Source organism: Eleutherodactylus coqui, chromosome 1 (assembly GCF_035609145.1).
Source record: "Eleutherodactylus coqui strain aEleCoq1 chromosome 1, aEleCoq1.hap1, whole genome shotgun sequence".
In the NCBI taxonomy this organism is placed as follows: Eukaryota; Metazoa; Chordata; class Amphibia; order Anura; family Eleutherodactylidae; genus Eleutherodactylus; species Eleutherodactylus coqui.
Window position 1 is genome coordinate 392,576,434 of NC_089837.1, and position 24,653 is coordinate 392,601,086.

Sequence of the window (24,653 nt, forward strand, 5' to 3'; positions counted from 1 at the left end):
CACCGGCGGTACACAAAAATATCCCATTGCATTGCCCAACACAGCTGAGGTAGTAATGTCGTGCTTAATGCAGGTGGGCTTCGGCCCACACTGCATGCCCCAGTCAGACTGGGGTTCTTTTCAAGTGTACAGATGTAGTAAAAACTCCGTGTGCACCTACAGCCTGGGTGGGTGCCAGGAAGCCACCGGCGGTACATAGAAATATCCCATTGCATTGCCCAACACAGCTGAGGTAACGTCAGCTGGAATGCAGGTGGGCTAAAAATTAATTTGATTACACTGTAGGCGAGGGCCCACAAAAATTGCTGTATCAACAGTACTAATGTACATCCCAAAAATAGGCCATGGCCAGCCCAGTGTAACGAAAAATTGGTTCAAGTTACAGTTCCAACGCTTTTAAGCGCATTGAAACCTATAAAAATTGTTCAGAAAAATTATTTGAGTGAGCCTTGTGGCCCTAAGAAAAATTGCCCATTCAGCGTGATTACGTGAGGTTTCAGGAGGAGGAGCAGGAGGAGGAGGAGGAATATTAGACACAGATTGATGAAGCAGAAATGTCCCCGTTTTGGATGGTGAGAGAGAACGTAGCTTCCATCCGCGGGTGCAGCCTACGTATTGCTTACGTATCGCTGCTGTCCGCTGGTGGAGAACAGAAGTCTGGGGAAATCCAGCCTTTGTTCATCTTGATGAGTGTTAGCCTGTCGGCACTGTCAGTTGACAAGCGGCTACGCTTATCTGTGATGATTCCCCCAGCCGCACTAAACACCCTCTCCGACAAGACGCTAGCCGCAGGACAAGCAAGCACCTCCAGGGCATACAGCGCTAGTTCAGGCCACGTGTCCAGCTTCGACACCCAGTAGTTGTAGGGGGCAGAGGCGTCACCGAGGATGGTCGTGCGATCGGCTACGTACTCCCTCACCATCCTTTTACAGTGCTCCCGCCGACTCAGCCTTGACTGGGGAGCGGTGACACAGTCTTGGTGGGGAGCCATAAAGCTGGCCAGGCCCTTAAAGACTGTTGCACTGCCTGGGATGTACATGCTGCTCGATCTCCGCACCTCCCCTGCTACCTTGCCCTCGGTACTGCGCCTTCTGCCATTAGCGCTGTCGGCTGGGAATTTTACCATCAGCTTGTCCGCAAGGGTCCTGTGGTATAGCAACACTCTCGAACCCCTTTCCTCTTCGGGAATGAGAGTGGGCAGGTTCTCCTTATAGCGTGGGTCGAGCAGTGTGTACACCCAGTAATCCGTTGTGGCCAGAATGCGTGCAACGCGAGGGTCACGAGAAAGGCATCCTAACATGAAGTCAGCCATGTGTGCCAGGGTACCAGTACGCAACACATGGCTGTCTTCACTAGGAAGATCACTTTCAGGATCCTCCTCCTCCTCCTCCTCCTCCTCAGGCCATACACGCTGAAAGGATGACAGGCAATCAGCCGGTGTACCGTCAGCAGCGGGCCAAGCTGTCTCTTCCCCCTCCTCCTCATCCTCCTCATGCTCCTCCTCCTCCTCCTGTACGCGCTGAGAAATAGACAGGAGGGTGCCCTGACTATCCAGCGGCATACTGTCTTCCCCCGCCCCCGTTTCCGAGCGCAAAGCAGCTGCCTTTATGGTTTGCAGGGAATTTCTCAAGATGCATAGCAGAGGAATGGTGACGCTAATGATTGTAGCATCGCCGCTCACCACCTGGGTAGACTCCTCAAAATTACCAAGGACATGGCAGATGTCTGCCAACCAGGCCCACTCTTCTGAAAGGAATTGAAGAGGCTGACTCCCACTGCGCCGCCCATGTTGGAGTTGGTATTCGACTATAGCTCTACGTTGTTCATAGAGCCTGGCCAACATGTGGAGCGTAGAGTTCCACCGTGTGGGCACGTCGCACAGCAGTCGGTGCACTGGCAGCTTAAAGTGATGTTGCAGGGTGTGCAGGGTGGCAGCGTCCGTGTGGGACTTGCGGAAATGTGCGCAGAGCCGGCGCGCCTTTACGAGCAGGTCTGACAAGCGTGGGTAGCTTTTCAGAAAGCACTGAACCACCAAATTAAAGACGTGGGCCAGGCATGGCACGTGCGTGAGGCTGCCGAGCTGCAGAGCCGCCACCAGGTTACGGCCGTTGTCACACACGACCATGCCCGGTTGGAGGCTCAGCGGCGCAAGCCAGCGGTCGGTCTGCTGTGTCAGACCCTGCAGCAGTTCGTGGGCCGTGTGCCTCTTATCGCCTAAGCTGAGTAGTTTCAGCACGGCCTGCTGACGCTTGCCCACCGCTGTGCTGCCACACCGCGCGACACCGACTGCTGGCGACATGCTGCTGCTAACACATCTTGATTGCGAGACAGAGGAGGAGGAGGAGGAGGAGGAGGGTGCTTTAGTGGAGGAAGCATACACCTCCGCAGATACCACCACCGAGCTGGGGCCCGCAATTCTGGGGGTGGGTAGGACGTGAGCGGTCCCAGGCTCTGACTCTGTCCCAGCCTCCACTAAATTCACCCAATGTGCCGTCAGGGAGATGTAGTGGCCCTGCCCGCCTGTGCTTGTCCACGTGTCCGTTGTTAAGTGGACCGTGGCAGTAACCGCGTTGGTGAGGGCGCGTACAATGTTGCGGGAGACGTGGTCGTGCAGGGCTGGGACGGCACATCGGGAAAAGTAGTGGCGACTGGGAACTGAGTAGCGCGGGGCCGCCGCCTCCATGATACTTTTGAAGGACTCCGTTTCCACAACCCTATACGGCAGCATCTCAAGGCTGATGAATTTTGCTATGCGGACGGTTAACGTTTGAGCGTGCGGGTGCGTGGCGGCGTACTTGCGCTTGCGCTCAAACAGTTGCGCAAGCGACGGCTGGACGGTGCGCTGAACTACACTGCTGGATGGGGCCGAGGACAGCGGAGATGAGGGTGTGGGTGCAGGCCATGAGGCGGTAGTGCCTGTGTCCTGAGAGGGGGGTTGCATCTCAGTGGCAGGTTGGGGCACAGGGGGAGAGGCAGGGGTGCAAACCGGAGGCGCTGAACGGCCTTCGTCCCACCTTGTGGGGTGCTTGGCCATCATATGTCTGCGCATGGTGGTGGTGGTGAGGCTGTTGGTGTTGGCTCCCCGGCTGAGCTTTGCGCGACAAAGGTTGCACACCACTGTTCGTCGGTCGTCAGGCGTCTCTGTGAAAAACTGCCAGACCTTTGAGCACCTCGGCCTCTGCAGGGTGGCATGGCGCGAGGGGGCGCTTTGGGAAACAGTTGGTGGATTATTCGGTCTGGCCCTGCCTCTACCCCTGGCCACCGCACTGCCTCTTGCAACCTGCCCTGCTGATGCCCTTGACTCCCCCTCTGAAGACCTGTCCTCCTGAGTAAGCGTTGCACACCAGGTGGGGTCAGTCACCTCATCGTCCTGCTGCTCTTCCTCCGAATCCTCTGTGCGCTGCTCCCTCGGACTTACTGCCCTTACTACTACCTCACTGCAAGACAACTGTGTCTGATCGTCATCGTCCTCCTCACCCACAGAAAGTTGTTGAGACAGTTGGCGGAAGTCCCCAGCCTCTTCCCTCGGACCCCGGGAACTTTCGAATGGTTGGGCATCAGTGACGATAAACTCCTCTGGTGGGAGAGGAACCGCTGCTGCCCAATCTAAGCAGGGGCCCGAGAACAGTTCCTGGGAGTGTTCCCGCTCCTGAGCAGGTGTCATTGTAGTGGAGTGAGGAGGCTGGGAGGAAGGAGGAGCAGCAGGCAGAGGATTCGGATTTGCAGCAGTGGACGGCGCAGAACTGCGTGTTGACGATAGGTTGCTCGAAGCACTTTCTGCCATCCAGGACAGGACCTGCTCACACTGCTCATTTTCTAATAACCGTCTCCCGCGTGGACCCATTAATTGGGCGATGAATGTGGGGACGCCAGAAACGTGCCTCTCTCCTAATCGCGCAGCAGTCGGCTGCGACACACCTGGATCAGGAGCTCGGCCTGTGCCCACACCCTGACTTGGCCCTCTGCGTCCTCGGCCGCGTCCACGTCCTCTAGGCCTACCCCTACCCCTCAGCATGCTGTATTACCAGTGATTTGATTTCACAGGCAGCAAATAAATTGTCGCAAGACTGCAGCCAAATATAATTTTTTACCTTTTTTGAAAACGAAAGGCCCCACTGCCTCTAGTGAATGAATAATCTAAGTTTAATAACTGTGCTGTGTCCCTGCTAATGTGTCACAGAACGTGAGGGTAGCAGAGTTATTAACTCTGGCAGAGCAGGTATTTTTTTTCCCAATTAAGGAAAGCAAATGGCGAAGCCAGGAGTAAAACGTAGCTGGGTGCGTCTGATTTTTAAACGTTGCACACGCAGCCGACACGTGTCCACCGCCCTTAGGACGGACAGAGGCAGGACAAATAGAATTATTTTCAGTTTTTTTCCACCAAAAGGCAGCACTGCGCATATTCAATGAACATGAGAAGTTTAATAACTGTGCTGTGTCCCTGCTAATGTGTCACAGAACGTGAGGGTAGCAGAGTTATTAACTCTGGCAGAGCAGGTATTTTTTTCCCAATTAAGGAAAGCAAATGGCGAAGCCAGGAGTAAAACGTAGCTGGGTGCGTCTGATTTTTAAACGTTGCACACGCAGCCGACACGTGTCCACCGCCCTTAGGACGGACAGAGGCAGGACAAATAGAATTATTTTCAGTTTTTTTCCACCAAAAGGCAGCACTGCGTATATTCAATGAACATGAGAAGTTTAATAACTGTGCTGTGTCCCTGCTAATGTGTCACAGAACGTGAGGGTAGCAGAGTTATTAACTCTGGCAGAGCAGGTATTTTTTTTCCCAATTAAGGAAAGCAAATGGCGAAGCCAGGAGTAAAACGTAGCTGGGTGCGTCTGATTTTTAAACGTTGCACACGCAGCCGACACGTGTCCACCGCCCGTAAGGACGGACAGAGGCAGGACAAATAGAATTATTTTCAGTTTTTTTCCACCAAAAGGCAGCACTGCGTATATTCAATGAACATGAGAAGTTTAATAACTGTGCTGTGTCCCTGCTAATGTGTCACAGAACGTGAGGGTAGCAGAGTTATTAACTCTGGCAGAGCAGGTATTTTTTTTCCCAATTAAGGAAAGCAAATGGCGAAGCCAGGAGTAAAACGTAGCTAGGTGCGTCTGATTTTTAAACGTTGCACACGCAGCCGACACGTGTCCACCGCCCTTAGGACGGACAGAGGCAGGACAAATAGAATTATTTTCAGTTTTTTTCCACCAAAAGGCAGCACTGCGTATATTCAATGAACATGAGAAGTTTAATAACTGTGCTGTGTCCCTGCTAATGTGTCACAGAACGTGAGGGTAGCAGAGTTATTAACTCTGGCAGAGCAGGTATTTTTTTTCCCAATTAAGGAAAGCAAATGGCGAAGCCAGGAGTAAAACGTAGCTGGGTGCGTCTGATTTTTAAACGTTGCACACGCAGCCGACACGTGTCCACCGCCCTTAGGACGGACAGAGGCAGGACAAATACAATTTTTTTCACTTGTTTTACAAGCAAAAGGCCGCACTGCGTATATTCAATGAATAATAACTGTGTTGTGGCCCTGCCTACACAATTCTTTCCCTGCAGTATCAATGGAGGGTGCAGTGCTCTGCAGAGGCGATTTTGAGAAGAAAAAAAACATGCAGCACAGCTAACAGCAGCCAGCACAGTACTGCACACGGTTAAATATGGCCCTAGAAAGGACCGTTGAGGTTCTTGAAGGCTACACTCACTCCTAACACTCTCCCTGCCTATGCAGCACTTCTGTCCCTAATGCCGGGTGCAACGCTCTGCAGAGGCGATTTTGAGAAGAAAAAAAAATTGCCACTGCTAACAGCAGCCAACACACAGCTATCAGTGGCCCTAATAAGGACCTTTGGGGGTCTTGAAGCCTACACTAACTACCAATTCTTTCCCTACAGCAGCTCCGGTACAAACAGCACTGTCCCTCATCTAACTCACACGGCATCTGAGGCGAGCCGCGGGAGGGGCCGACTTTTATATTCGGCGGACACCTGATCTCGCCAGCCACTCACAGCAGGGGGGTGGTATAGGGCTTGAACGACGCAGGGGGAAGTTGTAATGCCTTCCCTGTCTTTCAATTGGCCAGAAAAGCGCGCTAACGTCTCAGGGAAGGAAGTGAAAGTAACCCGAACACCGCATGGTGTTCGTTACGAATAACGAACATCCCGAACACCCTAATATTCGCACGAATATCAAGCTCGGACGAATACGTTCGCTCATCTCTAATTATTATCATTACAATTTTTTCTTGAGTTCTCTGTCACACAATGAAAACCAAACAAGGATTAAATATCAGGAAAAAAAAACAAAAGAGGAGGAGTTTAAAGTGACCTTCCAAGAAAGTAACATGATGTCACAATGTCATACAACCGCTATCCACTATGGGCATATGGGAAAATTATAGTCTGAAATCACCTTTAGAAACTGCTTTGCCTGCCATCAGTACAGTCTCCTCTATGTGCCTTATGGTCAAAGTGTGCCCATCTATTTTACACTGCAGTGCACTACGTGCTGTAATGCAATGGAAAATGGCTAACCAAGGTAGATGACAGGAATTCTGCTCTAATATGAATGTTGTCAGACATTCTTGCTACAGACATTCTTGCTACAGACATTCTTGCTACAGACATTCTGTAGCAAGATCAAACTGTGTACAAGATCAGAAACGTCAGAAACGCTATCTTTTCTCCTTAGGGAGAGCACCTACATGGTGAGTGAGGAGACTCAAAAGGCTATTCATGCTGCTCTGGGTAATATGCAAATAAGGGAGATGGAATAATACCTCCACAGTGCCACCTATTAGAAGGCAGCATTCCTTCAAGCCAAAGTTAGACTCTATATACAAGCATTGTAACAATATAATTCCTAGTCATTGTTACAAGGCTTGTATAAAGAGTCTAACTTTGGCTTGAAGGAATGCTGCCTTCTAATAGGTGGCACTGTGGAGGTATTATTCCATCTGCCTTATTTGCAAGATCATATATGCATATGAGATCAGATTACATTGGTTAGCCCAAATCACCACTGATTTCCAGAAGGAAAGATGTTCTAACTCCTTCAGCAACAAATAAAGGGTTCTGTAATCACCACATTGTAAGCAAATGACCATGTATATCAAGGGCAATTTGATTGTATTGTTGTGACCATTTGCACTGAAATAGCCACAAAATACTTTTTTAGTTTCCAATTATCCTAAAAAAGCACTTTGGGGACATATTTTTCCAGGGGAGTGGGGATGCAGGGGAATCATCACTGTAACATTGACCACTGCTTTGAAGAGTCCAGCTCTGTAGCTCGTCCCCTCCATCCTATGTATTCTGCACATTTCTCCTGGCCTCCAAGTCACATGACCAGCACTCTGACAATCTGCTGGGTCCTGCAGTTAATGGGGCAGATTTATGTCAACTGTCTGAAAGAAAAGTTGCCTTTCTTAGCCATAGCAACCCATCACAGTGTAGCTTTCATTTCATACCCTGCTTTTGATAAATGAAAGTTTTTATGTGATTGGTTGCTATGGGCAACAAAGACAGTTTTCCTTTTAAGCAGTATCATAATTCTGCCCCAATAAAACAGAGTATAGTCACAGTCCTGGCCATGCCACAGTCCCCAGATTAAGAGTGTAGAATACACAGCCTGTCAGAGACAAGCCACAGAACTGGATTTTTCACAACAGACGTCAGTGGTATTGTGATGTGATGGATTTCCTCCCTCCTAAAATCCACAAAAATCTGAAGTGCTTCTTTAATATAGAAAAATACTATCTTAATATATTATTGATTCTCTGTCCAAAATTTGGGGGAAAGGCAAAGTAAAAGCCTAAATGACTAATACATTAAACTCAAATAATACAGTTAAATGCATTCAGTATTTCACATTATAATAACTGATAAAATATAACTTACTCTTCAAGGCAAAAAGAAGATTCTGAGACAATGCGTCTTTGTTTTTCTCAATTGCTCCAGAAATGTCATATGTTACCTGGGGAAAAAAGTTACATGACAAATAAAATATCAACTCTTATTATTAACCCAAATGTATTGAAGATAATTCTAAAAAAAAGCAAATAGTAATGTCAACATGTACATTTTTCATGCAATTATCAGTGTTCAGATAAAATATTCTTAAGGGCATATAAAAAGTGATATTTAACATAAAATGAATGATATTTCCAATTCCACACACAAAATTGTCAGCACTGTAGAAAATATTGTGCATTTGTATGGTCTCCCTTTTATGGGCAATAACTAAGTATTCATGTATTCAGCGCATCCCTGGCAGCTCTATGAGCCCAGACAGAAATGCTGTATATTTTTTATATAATTTTCAGCAGTTTTTGGTGTAAATTATACATAAATCTGTTGGTGCAGGCTGGCCATGCCCCCTCCTGACAAGCCCGCCCACTGCAGAAAGGAGAAAAGTCACAAATTTATGTAGAAATATACATTTGCACAAATATTTGAAACTTTTACTATGCCAGAAACTGCTGTAAACTTTTTCATAAATGTGCCCCATAGTCTTTATTTCTACCAATTTGGGAAAATTTTTGAATGTGAACAATTGGGCTTCCAATCAATAGGTCATATTCCTTCTAGTAAGAACCACTTTAAATATCAAGTTTTAGCCATTTTTTGCACCTCGCTTGAAAAGGGTGCATAGCTTAGCAGATAGGGAGTGGGTTAGAAATGTGCCACATTGTGCCACAATTTTGAATGAAACAAAATAGTTAAAAGTAAGCCACCTGAGAAGTGGCATCAAGTAGACAAAGTGTCTAAAAATGTACCAAAGTTATACAGTGTGAGCCACTGCAATAAGTTTGTTGCAACTAGTCTAGTTCTAAGCTGTGTAAACTTATGACAGTATTAATAAATCTCCCCCAATATCTTCTTGCAAACACATGTTGGTGCTATGTAAATAAAGATTACTATTATTGTGCAGTCAATAACCAGATGAAATAATTATTTCTATTTATTGTGTTTGCAGTAGTTTTTTCTTTAGTCAATCAATCCTGTGTCTCTATAAATGGAAACCAGACACTTCCATCACCAACATAGAAGGGGATTCTTTACTGTAAGAGCAGTAAGACTGTGGAACTCTCTGCCTGAGGACGTCGTGATGGCAAAATCGATAGAAGAGTTTAAGAGGGGACTAGATGTCTTTCTCGAGTGCTATGATATTACAGGATATAAACATTAAATAACCAGCGGGGTTGTTGATCCGGGTCTTGGAGTGAGGTAGGAATCTTCAAAAATTGATCCAAGGATTATTCTGACCGCCATTATGGAGTTGGGAAGAAATATTTTCCACCAAATGGGCTTAATTGGCTTCTACTTCATTGGGGGGGGGGGGGGGGTTTGCCTTCCTCTGGATCAACAAGAGGGGGTGGAAACAGGCTGGGCTGGATGGACATTGTCTTCTTTCAGCCTAACATACTATGTTACTTTGTAAAAATTTGAACTTGAAATGTAGTATTTATTAATTACTAGCTGATTACCTGGCATTGCCCATGTATTTTTTTTTTAGAAACGAAAATAATTTAAATATGTGTGTGTGTGTATATGTGTGTGTACTGATTTAATCTATTAGTATATGAGGAGGAAGAGGTCGTTTGTGTAATATATTAGTGTATGATGAGGAGGAGGTCATCTGTGTAATCTAAGATTGTGAAATAAAAACCATCTGTTCAAGTACAATTTTAGCATTCCCCACAGGGGAAGTGGGGCAGTGTTGTCTCACCAAAATTTTTGTACCAATTTTGATGGAAATTGGTCCAGGCATTAGTGAGTTAAAACCATCTGCTCAAGAGCAATTCTAGCATTCCCCCCTCCCCCCCCCCCCCCCCCCAGGGGGAGTGGGGCAGTGTTATGCCCCCAAATTTATCCCCATGAGATGAGTTATATATGTACCAAGTTTGGTTGAAATTGCTCCAGGGGTTCATGAGTTATGGTGGCACATACACACATCCTATTTTATATATATACATATAGATTTAGTTACTCTGTGCATGGGATTTAGCATTTGTTTCTCTACTGTTTATATTAGCAAACTCAATTCTTTCTAAAAGAGATTAGCACAAAAAAAGTAAATGATTACAATGTGGCTTCTAATCTTATACTGGTTGAATGCCTACATTTATTAATTTGGCTTTTTTGTGTGCCGTGGTGATAATCTACAAAATGTCAATTAAATATTATATACATGATTTTATGCAAATACTTTAACAAACTCTTGAATGAGTTCTTATGTGAGCTTTAGTGTTCAAGCATACTTGTGGTAAAATTCCTTTAGAAGCCACTGTCAAGCAAAAGGTAACATATGAGATCAACAGAACAAAAATGTCACAATTTCAGTTCATGTAGCCCTACTTGTTTAAAAAAATTGTGAAAATTAATTCAACTACCACAAGAAGAAATCCAACTATGATAGGGAGTAATAACGCATCATTGTAGTCCTTGATGAAAAAAGGTTTTTCTGCAGTGGGTGAAAAAATAGGTGGATGATACTTTATTAATAACATACAGTATATCTTACGGACATATGTAAGAAGATGGCCACACTGATTCTCTCCGATTACCTGAGGCATGCTGGGCATTAGTATGCATTATTAGTCTAAGACCAGATTCACATGAGCGTATGTGTATTTACTCACGCTCTTACACTGCGTTTTTGCTGAATGGGCATTGCATATATGCACGTGCAAGTGTTTTTTACTATACTTTTCGCGTTCGCAAATCGTGCACATTTGCTAGTGCCCAAAAACACGCAATAATGCTCTCAGCCCTTGAAATGGCCAATTAGCTTAATGACTTCAATATGTGTTTGTTACGTGTGCTGCTGGGATCTATAGTTCTAGGCTTCCTAGCAGCACAGTCCTCACAGGGTTAATTTATTGAGCTGGCTGGGTGTGGTACTTCCTGCTAGCCAATCACCTGGGTCTGTGCTCACATATAAACCCAGCTACTGGTCAGTCTCTGTATGACCCCTAGGGTGAGCAATCATGAATCCTTGTCTGTTGAAGTTTGCTGTGTGACCTGTTATCTGTGTTTTGTTGCAGCTTGCTGTGTGATCTGTGTCTTGCTGGTTCATGTCCGTTTGTTTGTTTATATTCTGTCAGTTTTGTGTTAGCTTGCTGTGTGACCTGCTATCTGTGTCCTGATCTGTTGCAGCGTTCAGTGTGAACTCTGTCCGATTCTGCTGGACTCCTGGTTAGTGTAGGGACTAGTAGTATAACCAGGAGCCGTGAAGTGGCCTGCTAGCTTTCACGTTTTGTACAAAATGTCAACTAATACCTGGTATTTATATTCAGCTTCCTATCTGTTGCTAGTGATTGCATTTTGGCTGCTGTATGCTGTGTATTCTGGCTCTGTGTGTCCTGTTGTTTAGTCCCTGTCATGTGGCATGTGAATGCGTCCTGTTCTGGTACGTGGCTCCTAGGATCAGCTATGGCCCAGATCCGAAGACCGCTGGGCTACCTTTATTGGGGCAATGTCCTCGCTTAGGTAGGGCCATGTCATCCTCCAGTAGCAGAGGGTCAGTTTGCCAGAAACCCGTGTGAATACCGTGTGCAACCTGTGTGTGTACCGAGTCCGCTTTGGTCGCGATCGTGTGGGCCCTATGCTGAGTTTGCCCACATGATTGTAACAGTTTTCTTTTCCTGCACAAATATGAAGGAAACTAGAGCTTGTTGCATATTTTTTGCATGACTAAAATGTGCACGCAAAATACGTGCATGTGAGGGAACCTATTCAAAGCAATGGTTTCTGTTCTCTGCATATTGTGCGCAAATCTTCACTTGTTTAGGCTTGGAGGATCACTTTACATTATCACATAGTGGACGGAGTATAAAATAAATAAAAGTGTATGAAGGCTGTGAAGAACTAGAAGCGATATATGCAAGGCTCAAGCAAATTAGGACCACATATATGGCCGCCCGCACACAACCGGGTTTGAATTGCGGAATTCGTGATTTCTCCCACGCGGACGATCCGCGCTTTCTGCACTAACTCAAACCAATGAAGCATCTGCTCGTGGAGAAAAAATCGCAGCAAGCTCCAGACAATCCGCAGTACAGAAGAAGACAAGAAATGACAGGTACACGCGAACGCCAGGCAGGCACAGGGCCGAATTTTGCTGCAGGATCACGCACCCGGAATCCGACCCGTTCATTTCAGGTGGCCTACCTCTCAGCAGTTTCTTTTGCATCTTTTACATTAAACAACCAGCTTTGATTGATAAACCGCCCCGTCCCACCTCTCCTTATTGCAAATAGTGCAGAGGGGCGGAGAGGGGGTGGAGAGGAGGCAGAGAGGGGGCGGGAGCTCAGAGCACTGCTCCTGGCTCTTCCAGCCTCCTCCCCCTGCAGAGAGAGACGCCGTATATCGGCCGGCGTGAATACCCGGCCGATATACGGTCATATGAAATAGCCCAAAGGGCGCCTAATTGCATATGTGCAATTACGCAGGTTTCAGCACAACATATTTGTGCTATAAACGCAGTTGATTTGCGTGTCTATCTGTGCACTTTGCTGTATTTTTTTGGACAGGTAGGGCACGTCCACATGGGCGTGGGGCGCACCCTGATCCTGATTTAAAAGGCTATTTAGCCTAATGATGTTCAGATGTGTTCGTTTCCCTGTGGTTTTGCGCTGTATTTTGTGTATATCCTTGCAACTTCTATGGGGCCCTTTGGTGCGCAAATGCATACAAAATAATGCATGTTCTATTATTTTGCGCTCGAGAGAATTGTGCATGCAAAAAAAAAGGAATGAGAGCAAGTCCATTGAAATCAATGCGTTAGATTCTCTGCACTTTGCACAATTTTTGTGCGCACAAATACACCCGCCCAAAGGAGCCCTAAGTTTGCATGAAATTATCCCCAGCATGCATACGTGTTAAGAAAATTACATTGTGAACCCCATGGGGACAGACACGTATATAAGTGGTGACAATCTCTAAACAGGGTGCAGTTTATTTTGGTGCTATATAATTATTTTATTATTATTACTAATCTTTATTTGTATAGCGCCAACATATTCCGCAGCACTTACATAGACAGGGGAAATACAGACAGACAAAAGTACAAACATTACAGAACCACGGTTACAATCGTAATCAGTTGGTGGAAACAATAGGGAAGGGTCCTGCTCCAACGAGCTTACATACTACAAGTAATGGGGTGATACAGAAGGTAAAGGGCTGGAGATGTGCACGGTATGGCGGGGTGGAGAGTGAGGGATTCTATACACATAGACAATGGTCAGATTTTTGGCCGTGTGACGGCAGAATCGGTATGACTGCAGGGGCAGTTTATGACAGCTAGCAGGGATTGCAGTCAATAGGTCAGGGAGCATGTTATCAGGTGGCATACAGAGGAGTCGGTTTAGGGTATGCGGTATGCCTCCCTGAAAAGGTGCGTTTTTAGAGCACACCTGAAGTTTTTCGAGTCCTGGATTGCCCAGGTATCCTTTGGTAATGCGTTCCAGAGGGCTGGTGCTGCTCTGGAGAAGTCTTGGAGGCGGGAGTGAGAAGTTCGAATTAGAGGGGTGTGCAGTCTAGTTTCGTTTGCCGAGCGGAGAGCCCGGGCTGGGTGATGGATTGAGATGAGGGAGGCAATATAGGGGGGCGCTGCACTGTGAAGGGCTTTGTGGATGAAGGTAGTAAGTTTAAATTGAATTCTGTATTTAACGGGCAGCCAGTGCAGTGACTGGCACAGGGCAGAGGCGTCCGAGTAGCGGCTGCATAGGAATATGAGCCGGGCTGCCGCATTCAGGATGGATTGGAGAGGGTAGAGTCTGGTGCAGGGGAGGCCGATCAGCAATGAGTTGCAATAATCGAGTCGTGAGTGGATGAGGGCAACAACAAGTGTTTTCAGCGTGTCTATGGTGAGAAAAGAGCGGATTCTTGCGATGATCTTGAGGTGCAGCTGACAGGTTCGGGCCACAGATTGGATGTATGCGGTAAATTAGAGATCGGAGTCGAATATGACCCCAAGGCAGCGGGCATGTTGTCTTATGGTGGTGCCACACACTGAGATGGAGATGTCAGGATGAGGTTGGTTAGTGGAGGGTGGAAATACCAGTAAGTCAGTTTTAGAGAGGTTTAGTTTTAGGTAGAGAGAGGATATAGTGTTGGAGACAGCAGACAGACAGTTGGTGATGTTTTGGAGGAAAGGTGCAGAGATGTCACGGGAAGAGGTGTATAGCTGGGTGTCATCAGCATAGAGATGGTATTGGAGGCCAAAGCTCCTGATGGTTTGTCCAAGAGGGGCTGTGTAAATAGAGAAAAGGAGGGGGCCGAGGACCGAGCCTTGGGGGACCCCAACAGCAAGGGGAAGAGGAGGGGAGTTGGAGCCAGCAAAGGAGACACTGAAGTAGCGGTCAGATAGGTAGGAGGAGAACCAGGAGAGAGCGGTGTCCTTTAGGCCGATTGAGCGAAGCATACTGAGGAAGAGCTTGTGGTCGACAGTGTCAAATGCTGCGGAGAGGTCGAGGGGGATCAGTAGGGAATAGTCACCCCTCGATTTGGCTGTCAGTAGGTCGTTTGATACCCTTGTAAGGGCAGTTTCTGTCGAGTGTTGGGGTCGGAAGCCAGACTGTAGGGGGTCGAGGAGAGAGTTCTCTGATAGATAGCTTACAAGGCGGGAGTAAACCAGCCGCTCAAGTAGTTTGGAGATAAAGGGGAGGTTTGAGATGGGTCGGTAATTGGCAACGTCAGTCGCGTCAAGAGTCGGCTTCTTTAGCAGTGGGGATATGATGGCGTGTTTGAAAGAAGAGGGAAAGAGGTCAGAGAGAGGTTGAATATAGTGGTGAGATGGGAGATGACCACTGGGGAGAGGGATCGGAGGAGGTGTGAGGGGAGAGGGTCGCTAGCGCAGGTGCTGGGGCGAGCAGAGAAGAGCAGTTTGGAGACTTCTTCCTCTGTCGCTGGTCTGAGTACAGACAGTGAGCAGGAGCTAGATGCAGTGCTGACAAGACTAGAGTCAGGGCTAGTCTGGAATTGGGAAGTTATTTTCTGACGGATGTCATCAATTTTCTTTTTGAAATAGGCAGCCAGCTCTACAGCACTGAGATCCATCACCGGGGGCTGTGGTTTAGGGCTGAGAAGGGAGTAAAAAGTATCAAAGAGCCGTTTAGGGTTGTGCGATAATGAGAAGACGAGAGAGGTGAAGTAGACTTGTTTAGCATGATGGAGACCGAGGTTGTAGGTTCTGAGCATGAATTTGTAGTGGAGAAAGTCTGCGGATGTTTGCGACTTCATCCACAGCCGTTCAGCACTTCTATAGCACCGCCGGATAAAGCGCGTTTGAGGCGTGAGCTAGGGTTGGTGCGTTCTACATCGGATGGCTCGGATCCTGGGGGGAGCCGCTTCATCCAGGGCATGTTTGAATATATAAGCAAAAAGAAATAAAATAAGTAGTTTATACTATAGATGTCCTAAGTGTCTTATATTTTTCACACACCAACTACCATTTTATTACCGGTTCAAGGTGGAATTCAGAGGGTTCTATAATAAATATTTGCAGCATTTTCAAAACACATCAGAGCGATAACATCAGATTTCATTTCACTCTGCTATTACCCTCATTGACTAATCCCTCTAGTGTATTCTAAGAAATGCTTAAAAATAACGTAGCAGCTAAGACAAAGACAAGGTTGAATAACATGACTATGGAATTTACCATGTGATTGTCACAAGGATTTGACAAATATTAATTAGCTGTGCTAGCACAAGAAAAAAACCTCCCTGCAGCCAGACATTTGCTGGCAATTATTTCCTAAATTTCAAGTAACAATATAGTGAAAGCTATTCATGTATACTCAATAGGACAATTATTTCCCATGACCTGCATACAGGAAATACCTTTTAGAAGATTTAGGTGATTTTCACATGGCCAAGAAAATCACATGAGATTTGTGCATTGCGAGACGCACAAATCTCGCAGGAATATGAACCCCATCGCATCACCCATTGTATTCAATGGCGCAGGCGGCAGCATCACACCACGTGCCAGGTGCATGCAAGAGCAATACAATGACAGGTCTCCCCATTGAAAACAATGGGAGACATTCCGTCATCCTGTCAGGCGCAGCAGAGGATTGCTACATCCCCGAAGAGATGCAAGGCGGTTTTAGTATAAAAATGTCTCGCATCCGCAGGGGAAAATCGTAAGTTGGCGAGTGCGATATCGGGCCGTAATTCACGCACCTGTGTGAAATAGGCCTTATTTTTTAAAACGTTTAATTGTAAACGCATAAATTGTATATTAGGTACATTGTTTGTTTGTTCAGTGTTTTTATCATCAGAGGCAGTGTAAAGGCCCATTTAGACGGGACAAATGTCGGGCAAACGATGCTCGACACTTGTCCCTGCACATACTCGCTCCCATGCTGCTGCACAGGAGCGAGTAGCGTTGGCTCACAGCGGTGCAGCTGGAGGAGATTTCACTCCTCGCTCTCCCCCACCCATCTTCATGCTGCATAAACGATGGACGATGAGCTGATTGCTCAGTGTAAAAAGCAGCCGTTCAGTACTGAACGGCCGCTATGTTAGGTCAATGAAAAGGGGCGGGGAAGAGCGAGGAGTGAAATCTCCTACAGCCGCCCCCCTGCTGGCCGCTCTGTGGGCGAGCCATCAATACTAGCTCCCGTGCAATAGCATGGGAGCGAGTATGTGTAGGGACGAGTGTCAGGCATTGTTTACCCAACATTTGTCCTGTCTAAATGGGCTTAAGGCTGGGTCCACACGGGGCTGATTTCCAGGGGAATGTCCACAGTGGGCATTCTGCGGCAGATCAGCCACGGAATGCCTGACTCCAAACCAGCACCACCGGGTGTGGGTTTGAAAGCGGGTTTCATAGCGAGTTGCGCAGTAGAGATAGTTGACATGCCACGGATTTGAATTTCTTCATGAGTTTTGTGCACATTTGTACAGCGTATGGACAAGATATTCAAAGTATGATCCACCTTGCTGATACTGTAAATGCAGCGTAAATTCCGCAGCAATTCTGCTCTGTGTGAATTCCCCCTAAGGGTTCATTCACATGGGACAACTGTCAGGCACTTAAAGGGAACCTGTCACATCCCCACAGCACCATAAATTAACTTACGGTACTGTTAGGGGACTTGACAGGGACCCAGATGATATCCAACTCTTTTCTCAGTGCCGTGCCCGCCCTCCTCTATACAGGTATAATGATAGCATGTGCATAGCACTGTGAAAAGAATCGGATTTTACCATTATGATAAGAAAATATGATAAGAAAAGTTGTATACTTTGTAACAAAAAATTTTGCAAGAAAAGGAATGGAATTCAAATTCTAAAATGGCAAATAGCAGAAGACATAAGGTAGTGTAAAGGTAAAAAATTGGCCATGTTGCACATAGAGTCCAATCAGAGCTCAGCTTTCATGTTTAAGCCTGTTGTGAAAATTGTGCTATGATTGGTTGCTATAGAAAAGGTGCTCAGATTTTCCACCGTTTTTCATAAATGTCATTTGCATAGGATATATAATATAGTGTCCCAAAAATTAATACACATTTTGAATGATAACATCTATGTTTATTAACATATACTTCATTTTTTCATACAGAAATGAATAATTATTCTTGTTTGATTCGTTTTGTCGATGTCTGTTTCCAAATGGATGACCGTTCACGTTCTGGAACTGCAGATAATGCAAAGTAATGGAATCGCAAACATGAAGAATCACTTAATTTGGTATTTCTGTGCATTCTTGTTCAAAGGTTGCTTTCAATTCGAGGACTGTTGCTGTTTTTTGCTGTAAACTTCCTCTTTTAAGTATTCTCAAAAAAAGTCTAGTGGTGTGATGTCTGATAGATGCACTGAACCTCTTCGTCTAATCCATCTGTTTGATAGATTGTCATCAAGGTAGGTCCTTATATCATGATAGTAGTGTGGGGGCGTTCTATCTTGTTGGGAATAAAACTCCTCATCCTCGAAGTCCTCCTGAACACGTGGCATTACAGACTGCTGCAGCAAGTGCAAGTAAACACCAGTCACAGTAGTGAAAAAGAGAGGTGGAATGAACCGCTCCGTTTATAAGCTGTGAGGTTCCTCCATAATATACCGATTCTGATGCCTCTAATACATGCAAATGTGGCAGTAAACTGGGCTATTTAAGTTAAATAAGGCCTCATAGCTTAAAATGCGATAAGCACTTAATTTTGAACTTCATGTCTCATGACCCACCTGCCGCATAGATTTTCCTTGGACTGTGGAGATACTTTTCCATCAACCTTTCTTGCTTTGTGGGGCTTGTTGATGTCCGTGGTGTTTCAAAACATTTCTTGTGGACATTCTGTACAGACCCATCTGCTTCAAACTTATCTCTAATTCGAGTTGCATAGGTGATTTGTCTGAAACTATCTTCATACCTGCACTCTGTTTTCAAACTTCCTGTAGCACTTTAGGATACATTTCCTTTGTTCAAAGTTTAGACTGGCCTTACTCTTTTTTCTAATCGGTTTAACCTGAAAAGGTGTGTAAATTGAGGCGTAGAGTGTTTAGGGCAGCAAAATGCAGTCTTAAACTCTCGCTCACGACCTGAAGGTTGCGAGTTCAATTCCCTTGGGTTCAGGTAGCCGGCTCAAGGTTGACTCAGCCTTCATCTTCCCGTTGAAGCATCCTGAGAGAAGGTTCTATGATTCTAGGGGTGTAAAAAGGAAGTAAGATCCAGATTGGAGTGAGGTCCCAAAAATTGATGTGTCAGTAGCAAACATTTCAAAGAAATCAGCTACTTCAAACCTGCTATTTGAAGATCTAGGATGTTTAGGATCAGATAGAAGAGCAGAGGTATAGCTTAAAAAGAAATTGGCGGCAACTACAACCCTATATTGCAGCCACTTCTATTTCATGATCCCTTAAGATATGGTTAGATCATCTGGAGTCTTAGATAATTATTAATAGAACCCCCAGGGAACAGGTGCTGGAATCTTTTCCTACTATGACCAAAACAATTGATTTTATTTAAGATGTGTCTGCTGCATTTAGATTTAGTGTAGAGCAGCAGCTTTATCTAATTTCGCAAGAAGAGCCTTAAGGCTTAAATGCTGGAATGGGGATATAACTTCAAAAGCTAGGTTATGTGCGGTTCCTTGTCAGGGTGAGTTTTCCTTTGGTCAAGCATCAGATGATAAAACCTTTTAAAAAGCTTCAGATAACAAGAAGGGTTTCCCAACACCTGGTTTTCCTAGATAGCAGAAGCCCTTTCTTAGGGGGAAGATGGGATGGAAATAGAGAGTTTAAAAGGGATAAATCCTGGAAATCTGGAGGTAAAAAATATATTATATTCAATAAACAGTGTGACTCAATAAAAACCAACAATGACGCCAGGTCATAGGTAAACTTTTCCTCTATTTCCAGGCCTAGAAAAAGACTTCAGGAAGTTGTAGAATAAAAGAAGTGGTAAAAAAGGATACTAGTAGAGATGAGCGAGCGTACTCGATAAGGCAAACTACTCGAGCGAGTAGTGCCTTATGCGAGTACCTGCCCGCCCGTTTCAAAAGATTCGGGTGCTGGCAGGGGAGAGCGGTGAGTTGCGGGAGTGAGCGGGGGGGGGGGGGGGGGGAGGGAGAGTGAGAGAGAGATCTCCCCCCCTCTTCCCTGCCGCTCCCCGCCGGCACCCGAATCTTTTGAGACAAGCGGGCAGGTACTCGCATAAGGCACTACTTGCTCGAGTAGTTTGCCTTAGCGAGTTCGCGCGCTCATCTCTAGATACTAGACTTCATCACTTCTCTTCCAGAAAGACTTTGCCTCAGGGATCTAAGGTTTCCTCAAAACATTTTGCCGTCATAGACAAAAATGTGTTAGTTCCGGAGGTACAGAAGGGGAAAGGTTTTTCCCGTATAGAGTCTGTTCAGACGATGTTTTGTTATCTATACAAGAACTGTGTAATGGCATCTATAGACCCCAACGATACCTATTATTATGCTCCAATACATCCCACATAACAGACATATCTCAGAGTGACAGTGATAAACAATCAATATTGCATCTTCAATTCTAAGACTTGCCATTCGGGATACCTCAGGCCAAATGGTTGTAGAGATTATGGCTCATGTGACAGAACAGGATATAGTCATCCCAGACCTGGATGATTTTCTCTTGGTTGGTCCTTCAGTGGAGATTCAGAAAGCTCAGATTCAGAGATTTTTATCAATAATGCCCAATTTAGATTAGAATATAAACTGGGAAAAATCTTCCCAAACACGACATGTAGTTTCTGGGATTCCTCCTGGATTCGAGGTTACAGTTATGCCTTCTACCTCAGGGGGAAGCTCAGCTAGAAATGCAGAGATGTGTGAATTTAGTGGACTCCAAGAAACTTTCTCCCATGTCTATTCCGGTGAGTAAAAGAGATGAAAAAGGAGGGTGGAGCAAGACCCAGTGAGAGTGGTGAAATAGTTCTGGAGCACGAAGTGATTAAAATGATGGAGGTGCTGCCAACCAGATGACACTCCACCAAGCTGGGCGTGAGTATAGTGGAAGGAAAAATAGTGGTGTGAAGTGCAACACTTTAAGCGCGATCTTATCACTTATCACTTACCATACGGGACCCCAAACATCGGACATAGGATTTAAATGCCGCTGTCGATCATCCACGAAGCAATTGTAGGCAGCTGCCGGCTGTAAGAAACAGCTGGCAGCCGCGATGTACTGTAGCATTACGGGTTTAAAGAGACTCTGTCAACATCCTTTTGCACCCCTTTCTGAGGGCCTATGTCTGCTGTACAGATCTATGCAGTAGTTTTTGAGAAGCTTGCCTATTTATCTATATCTATAGCAGCACTTATAGAGGACTACTTAAAGTAGTCCTGGATATTCATGAGCTGCAGGCTAGCTACACCCACTCTGCCCTTCAGCCAATGAATGACAGCTCTCTGCTTATTACTGTACATAAAGAGAGAGTTGCTAATCATTGGCTGGAGGGTGGGGTGGGTGTGGCTAACCTGCAGCTCACTAATAAAACACAAGTTTCTCCCAAACTACTGCACAGATAGAAACAGCAGACATATCACTGTAATCAGTGTGACAGACACAACCTTGTGCTACTCTCATGAGGGCTGCAAAAAGATGGTGACATAGTCTCTCCAAGGCATAAAGTTATCCTTTCTGAAAGTCAAGCCTAGTAATTTGTGATAAATATTATATGATATTCAGCAAGCTTCCCGGTATATTGGCTCAGCTAGCAAACCATGACACATATTACACTAATGAACTCTAGACATGTTGTGGCAGCAGCATCATTATGGTGAAACTGTACATGTGTACAATCTGCTGCTTTGGCAGATCACAAAGCTTCCCTATGAATGACAAGTCAGAGCATATTTAGAATACAGTGTGCCAGGCTAAGAAAGAACCATTGACAGTCACCGAAATCCTTAATTAGTTCATTCTTCCCTCACGTATCTAAAGGATCCTATAAAAAAAAGGGTTATTAAATTCATCATGCAGTATCTTTATGAAGGCATTAAAAAGGAACATGCATATTTTAATATAGTGACACCCATTAATAAATCTAAGTGACTAAAAGATGTGAGCTGCTGAAATATAGAATTGCATTCTGTGAGCAAATCCACTATTCAAAGGAGCAGGTGGAACAAAGCGCCAGTCCATGCTTAATATAGCTTAATGCTGAAATGCTTTCAGCCGCGGTGCACGGAGTTATCTGCTCAGTAGATGCAACTTACCCTTCCAGCATAATGCATGATTGTGAAGACAGGACCTTGTTCCTTGGAGGTGACATTGCCATTTCCATCTTTTGCTGATGTGTACACAGTATTTGAATTTGACGTCTCTAGAAGTGACTGAAGACGTTTGGAAAGGCTTTGTTCCATAGGATGAATGGACTGACTTTCTTCATCTAGAACAGACAGAAAACCTAATGGCTTCTGAAAAACAAACACATTTTATTTGGTTTTATTCACATGACACCATGACATACTTTATAACCTGCAGTAAGCCTAAAATAACAAAACTTAATGTACATATAATTGAAGAATGTAATCTGAAAAACAACCAATCAAAAGGATAGATAGATACGAGAGAGAGAGAAAGAGAGAGAGAGAGAGAGAGAGAGAGAGAGAGAGATAGGAGAGAAATAGATAGATATGAGATAGGCAGATAGATAAACAGATATGAGATAGATAGATATAAATATATGATATAGATAAACAGACAGATATGAGAAAGAGATAGCTATATAGATATGAAATAGATAGATAGATATGAGAGAGAGACATGAGATAGATAGATACGGGTAGATAGATATGAGAGAGAGATGGGGTAAATAGATATGAGATAGATAGATATTAGATGGATAGATAGATGAGAAATAGATAGATATGAGATATATAGAAGAGAAATAGATATATAAGATAGATAGATAGATAGATAGATATTAGATATATAGATAGATATAAAAATATGACAGATATGAGAAAGAGATAGATATATACAAATATGAAATAGATAGATAGATATGAGATAGATAGATAGATATTGGATAGACAGACAGATAGATAGATATTGGTTAGACAGATAGATATAAGAGAAATAGATAGATATGAGAGAGAGATGAAATAGATAGATATTAGATAGATAGATATGGGAAAGGCAGATATATAGATATAAGAGAAATAGATAGATATGAGATAGATAAATAGATAGACTTTCATACTAAATGAATCAATTTTATTGCTTGACCATCGACCCATCAGAGAGCTGAACTGACATTCCTAGCTTCTACAGTGGTTAACATGGCTGTTGAACCAACGATGAGATGCTATTCTTATCCGATCCGTCTGTAACTCTTCTCATTATTTTTCTACCATAATTTTATTTCACTGCCTTTTTTCCCACAATGTAAAGCTTACTGTTGACTTCAAGCTTTATTCTTTTGTATTCTCACATCACAATGATTACAGATTTGGCCAGATCATTAATATACAAGCACTAGAAGGTTTAGACAAGACTACATGATTCTTCTTAACCCCTCAGTGACAACCCTATTTTGTGTCGTATGAGGGCTAGTTTTTTGAGGGACTTCTTGTATTTTTTAAGGTATGTATATTATATTGTATAACATTTTTAAAGATTTTTTTTAGGAGAGATAGAAAAAATGGCCAGAAACTGCGCCATTGTTTTTAGGTTTTGCTTTTACAGCATTCACCATTCGGCAAATCTAACAGGATAACATTCTTATCTGGATCAGCACGATTAAAGCAATACCAAGTTTATATAGAGTTTTTTATTGTTACTACTTTTGCACAATAAAGATACATTTTTAAGGAATTTAAAACAGGTTTTTGTTGGGGAAAAAAAACATTTTTTTAAACTAGATTTTTTTCCTTTAACTTAAACGTTATTGAAATTTTTTTATCACTATTTTGTAGTCCCTCAAAGGCACTTGAAGATGCAATCATTCGATCGCTAGGATAGTACGCCACATTACTTACGTAGTGCATTTTACTAAGCCTATGGAAACAGTGTGGTAGATTTTGGTGGAGGTGGGGCTATATTAGGCTGTGTTAAGTGGCAGTCATGGAGGTCTTTGTCAGGTTTCCACCTGTCATGGAAACCCATGGGTACCTTGTGTTGGCATTCCAGGCTGCTGATGGGTGAGAGAAAGAGACCCCTATCCCTGTCATCTGATTACATGCTGCAGTTGTTATTGATTGTGGCATATAAGAGGTTAAACTGCCAATATCTGAGGTTTCTCCACTGCTGGTGGTTACAACAGGATTCTTACTGTCAGAAGTCAGCCATGCCACTGCCTTAAAAGACGTATGTGCAGGTTTAAAGCCATTAGTGAGGACTGTAAAAGGGCATATTGGCCAACACTAAGGGGTTTAAGAGGTTGTCTTAGTACAAACATAGGTGGTACACATTAGTAGCATGTATCATTAATGTCTAATTGGTTGGGTTCTCATTGAGTCCCCATTGATCACTGCTGGCCCACGTTGGCTGTTTCTATTTCTAGCTTATTACCATCAAGGCTAAACTGCAAAAAAGACAGAGTGGAGCCAACAGGAGATTAAATTGTAGAATATTTTGCAAATGTTACTGCCACTTCATACTAAGACTTAGCAAGGATTCTAGTGGTTTGACCCACAACTACTGCACAAGGCAAGGCATATCCTAGAATTTTGCTATCAATGTTTATGCTGTGACAAACCAATTAAAGGGCTTTTCCCATAATTTAAAATTGCTGCACAGCCACTCTGTACTTCCTGGTTGCTGCTGACCAGATCATATGACTGCTGCAGCCAATTACCTGCTATAGAAGGTCATTACTGTGGCCAGTGATTGGTTGCAGCAGTCACATGTCCTGGTCAGAATCAACCAGAAAGAACAGAGTGGTTGTGAAGCAATTTTAACTTCTTGGAAAACCCAAAAGCTCTAAAGTGCCAAATCTTTTTATTTCTTTAGCACAACAAACAGCAAATGGGACGTTTCATTATTATTTACAGAGCTAAGGCTGTATAGTATCGGTCTCTTTAGCTGGGTAGGAAATTCGTAGTCAACTGGCAGCTTTGGTCTCTGTTTGACTAATGCCAGCTTATGGTGGCATCTAAATACAATTTTTCAGCATTTCACACAGAACCCCGAGATGGAAACCATAGACGGTCTCA

The 24,653-nt window shown here is 44.5% G+C and overlaps 1 protein-coding gene across 1 annotated transcript in view; it reads right to left on the bottom strand.

The window, feature by feature from the left end:
* The window catches only part of MYO16 (myosin XVI), a 339,522-nt gene that overhangs the window by 76,669 nt on the left and 238,200 nt on the right, over positions 1-24,653 (bottom strand). The window contains exons 23-24 of the mRNA XM_066579909.1: positions 21,711-21,911; positions 7,909-7,984 (exon numbers count right to left, since the gene is read on the bottom strand). Of these exons, the coding sequence (XP_066436006.1) occupies positions 7,909-7,984; positions 21,711-21,911 (277 nt within the window). The remainder of the gene's footprint in view (positions 1-7,908; positions 7,985-21,710; positions 21,912-24,653) is intronic.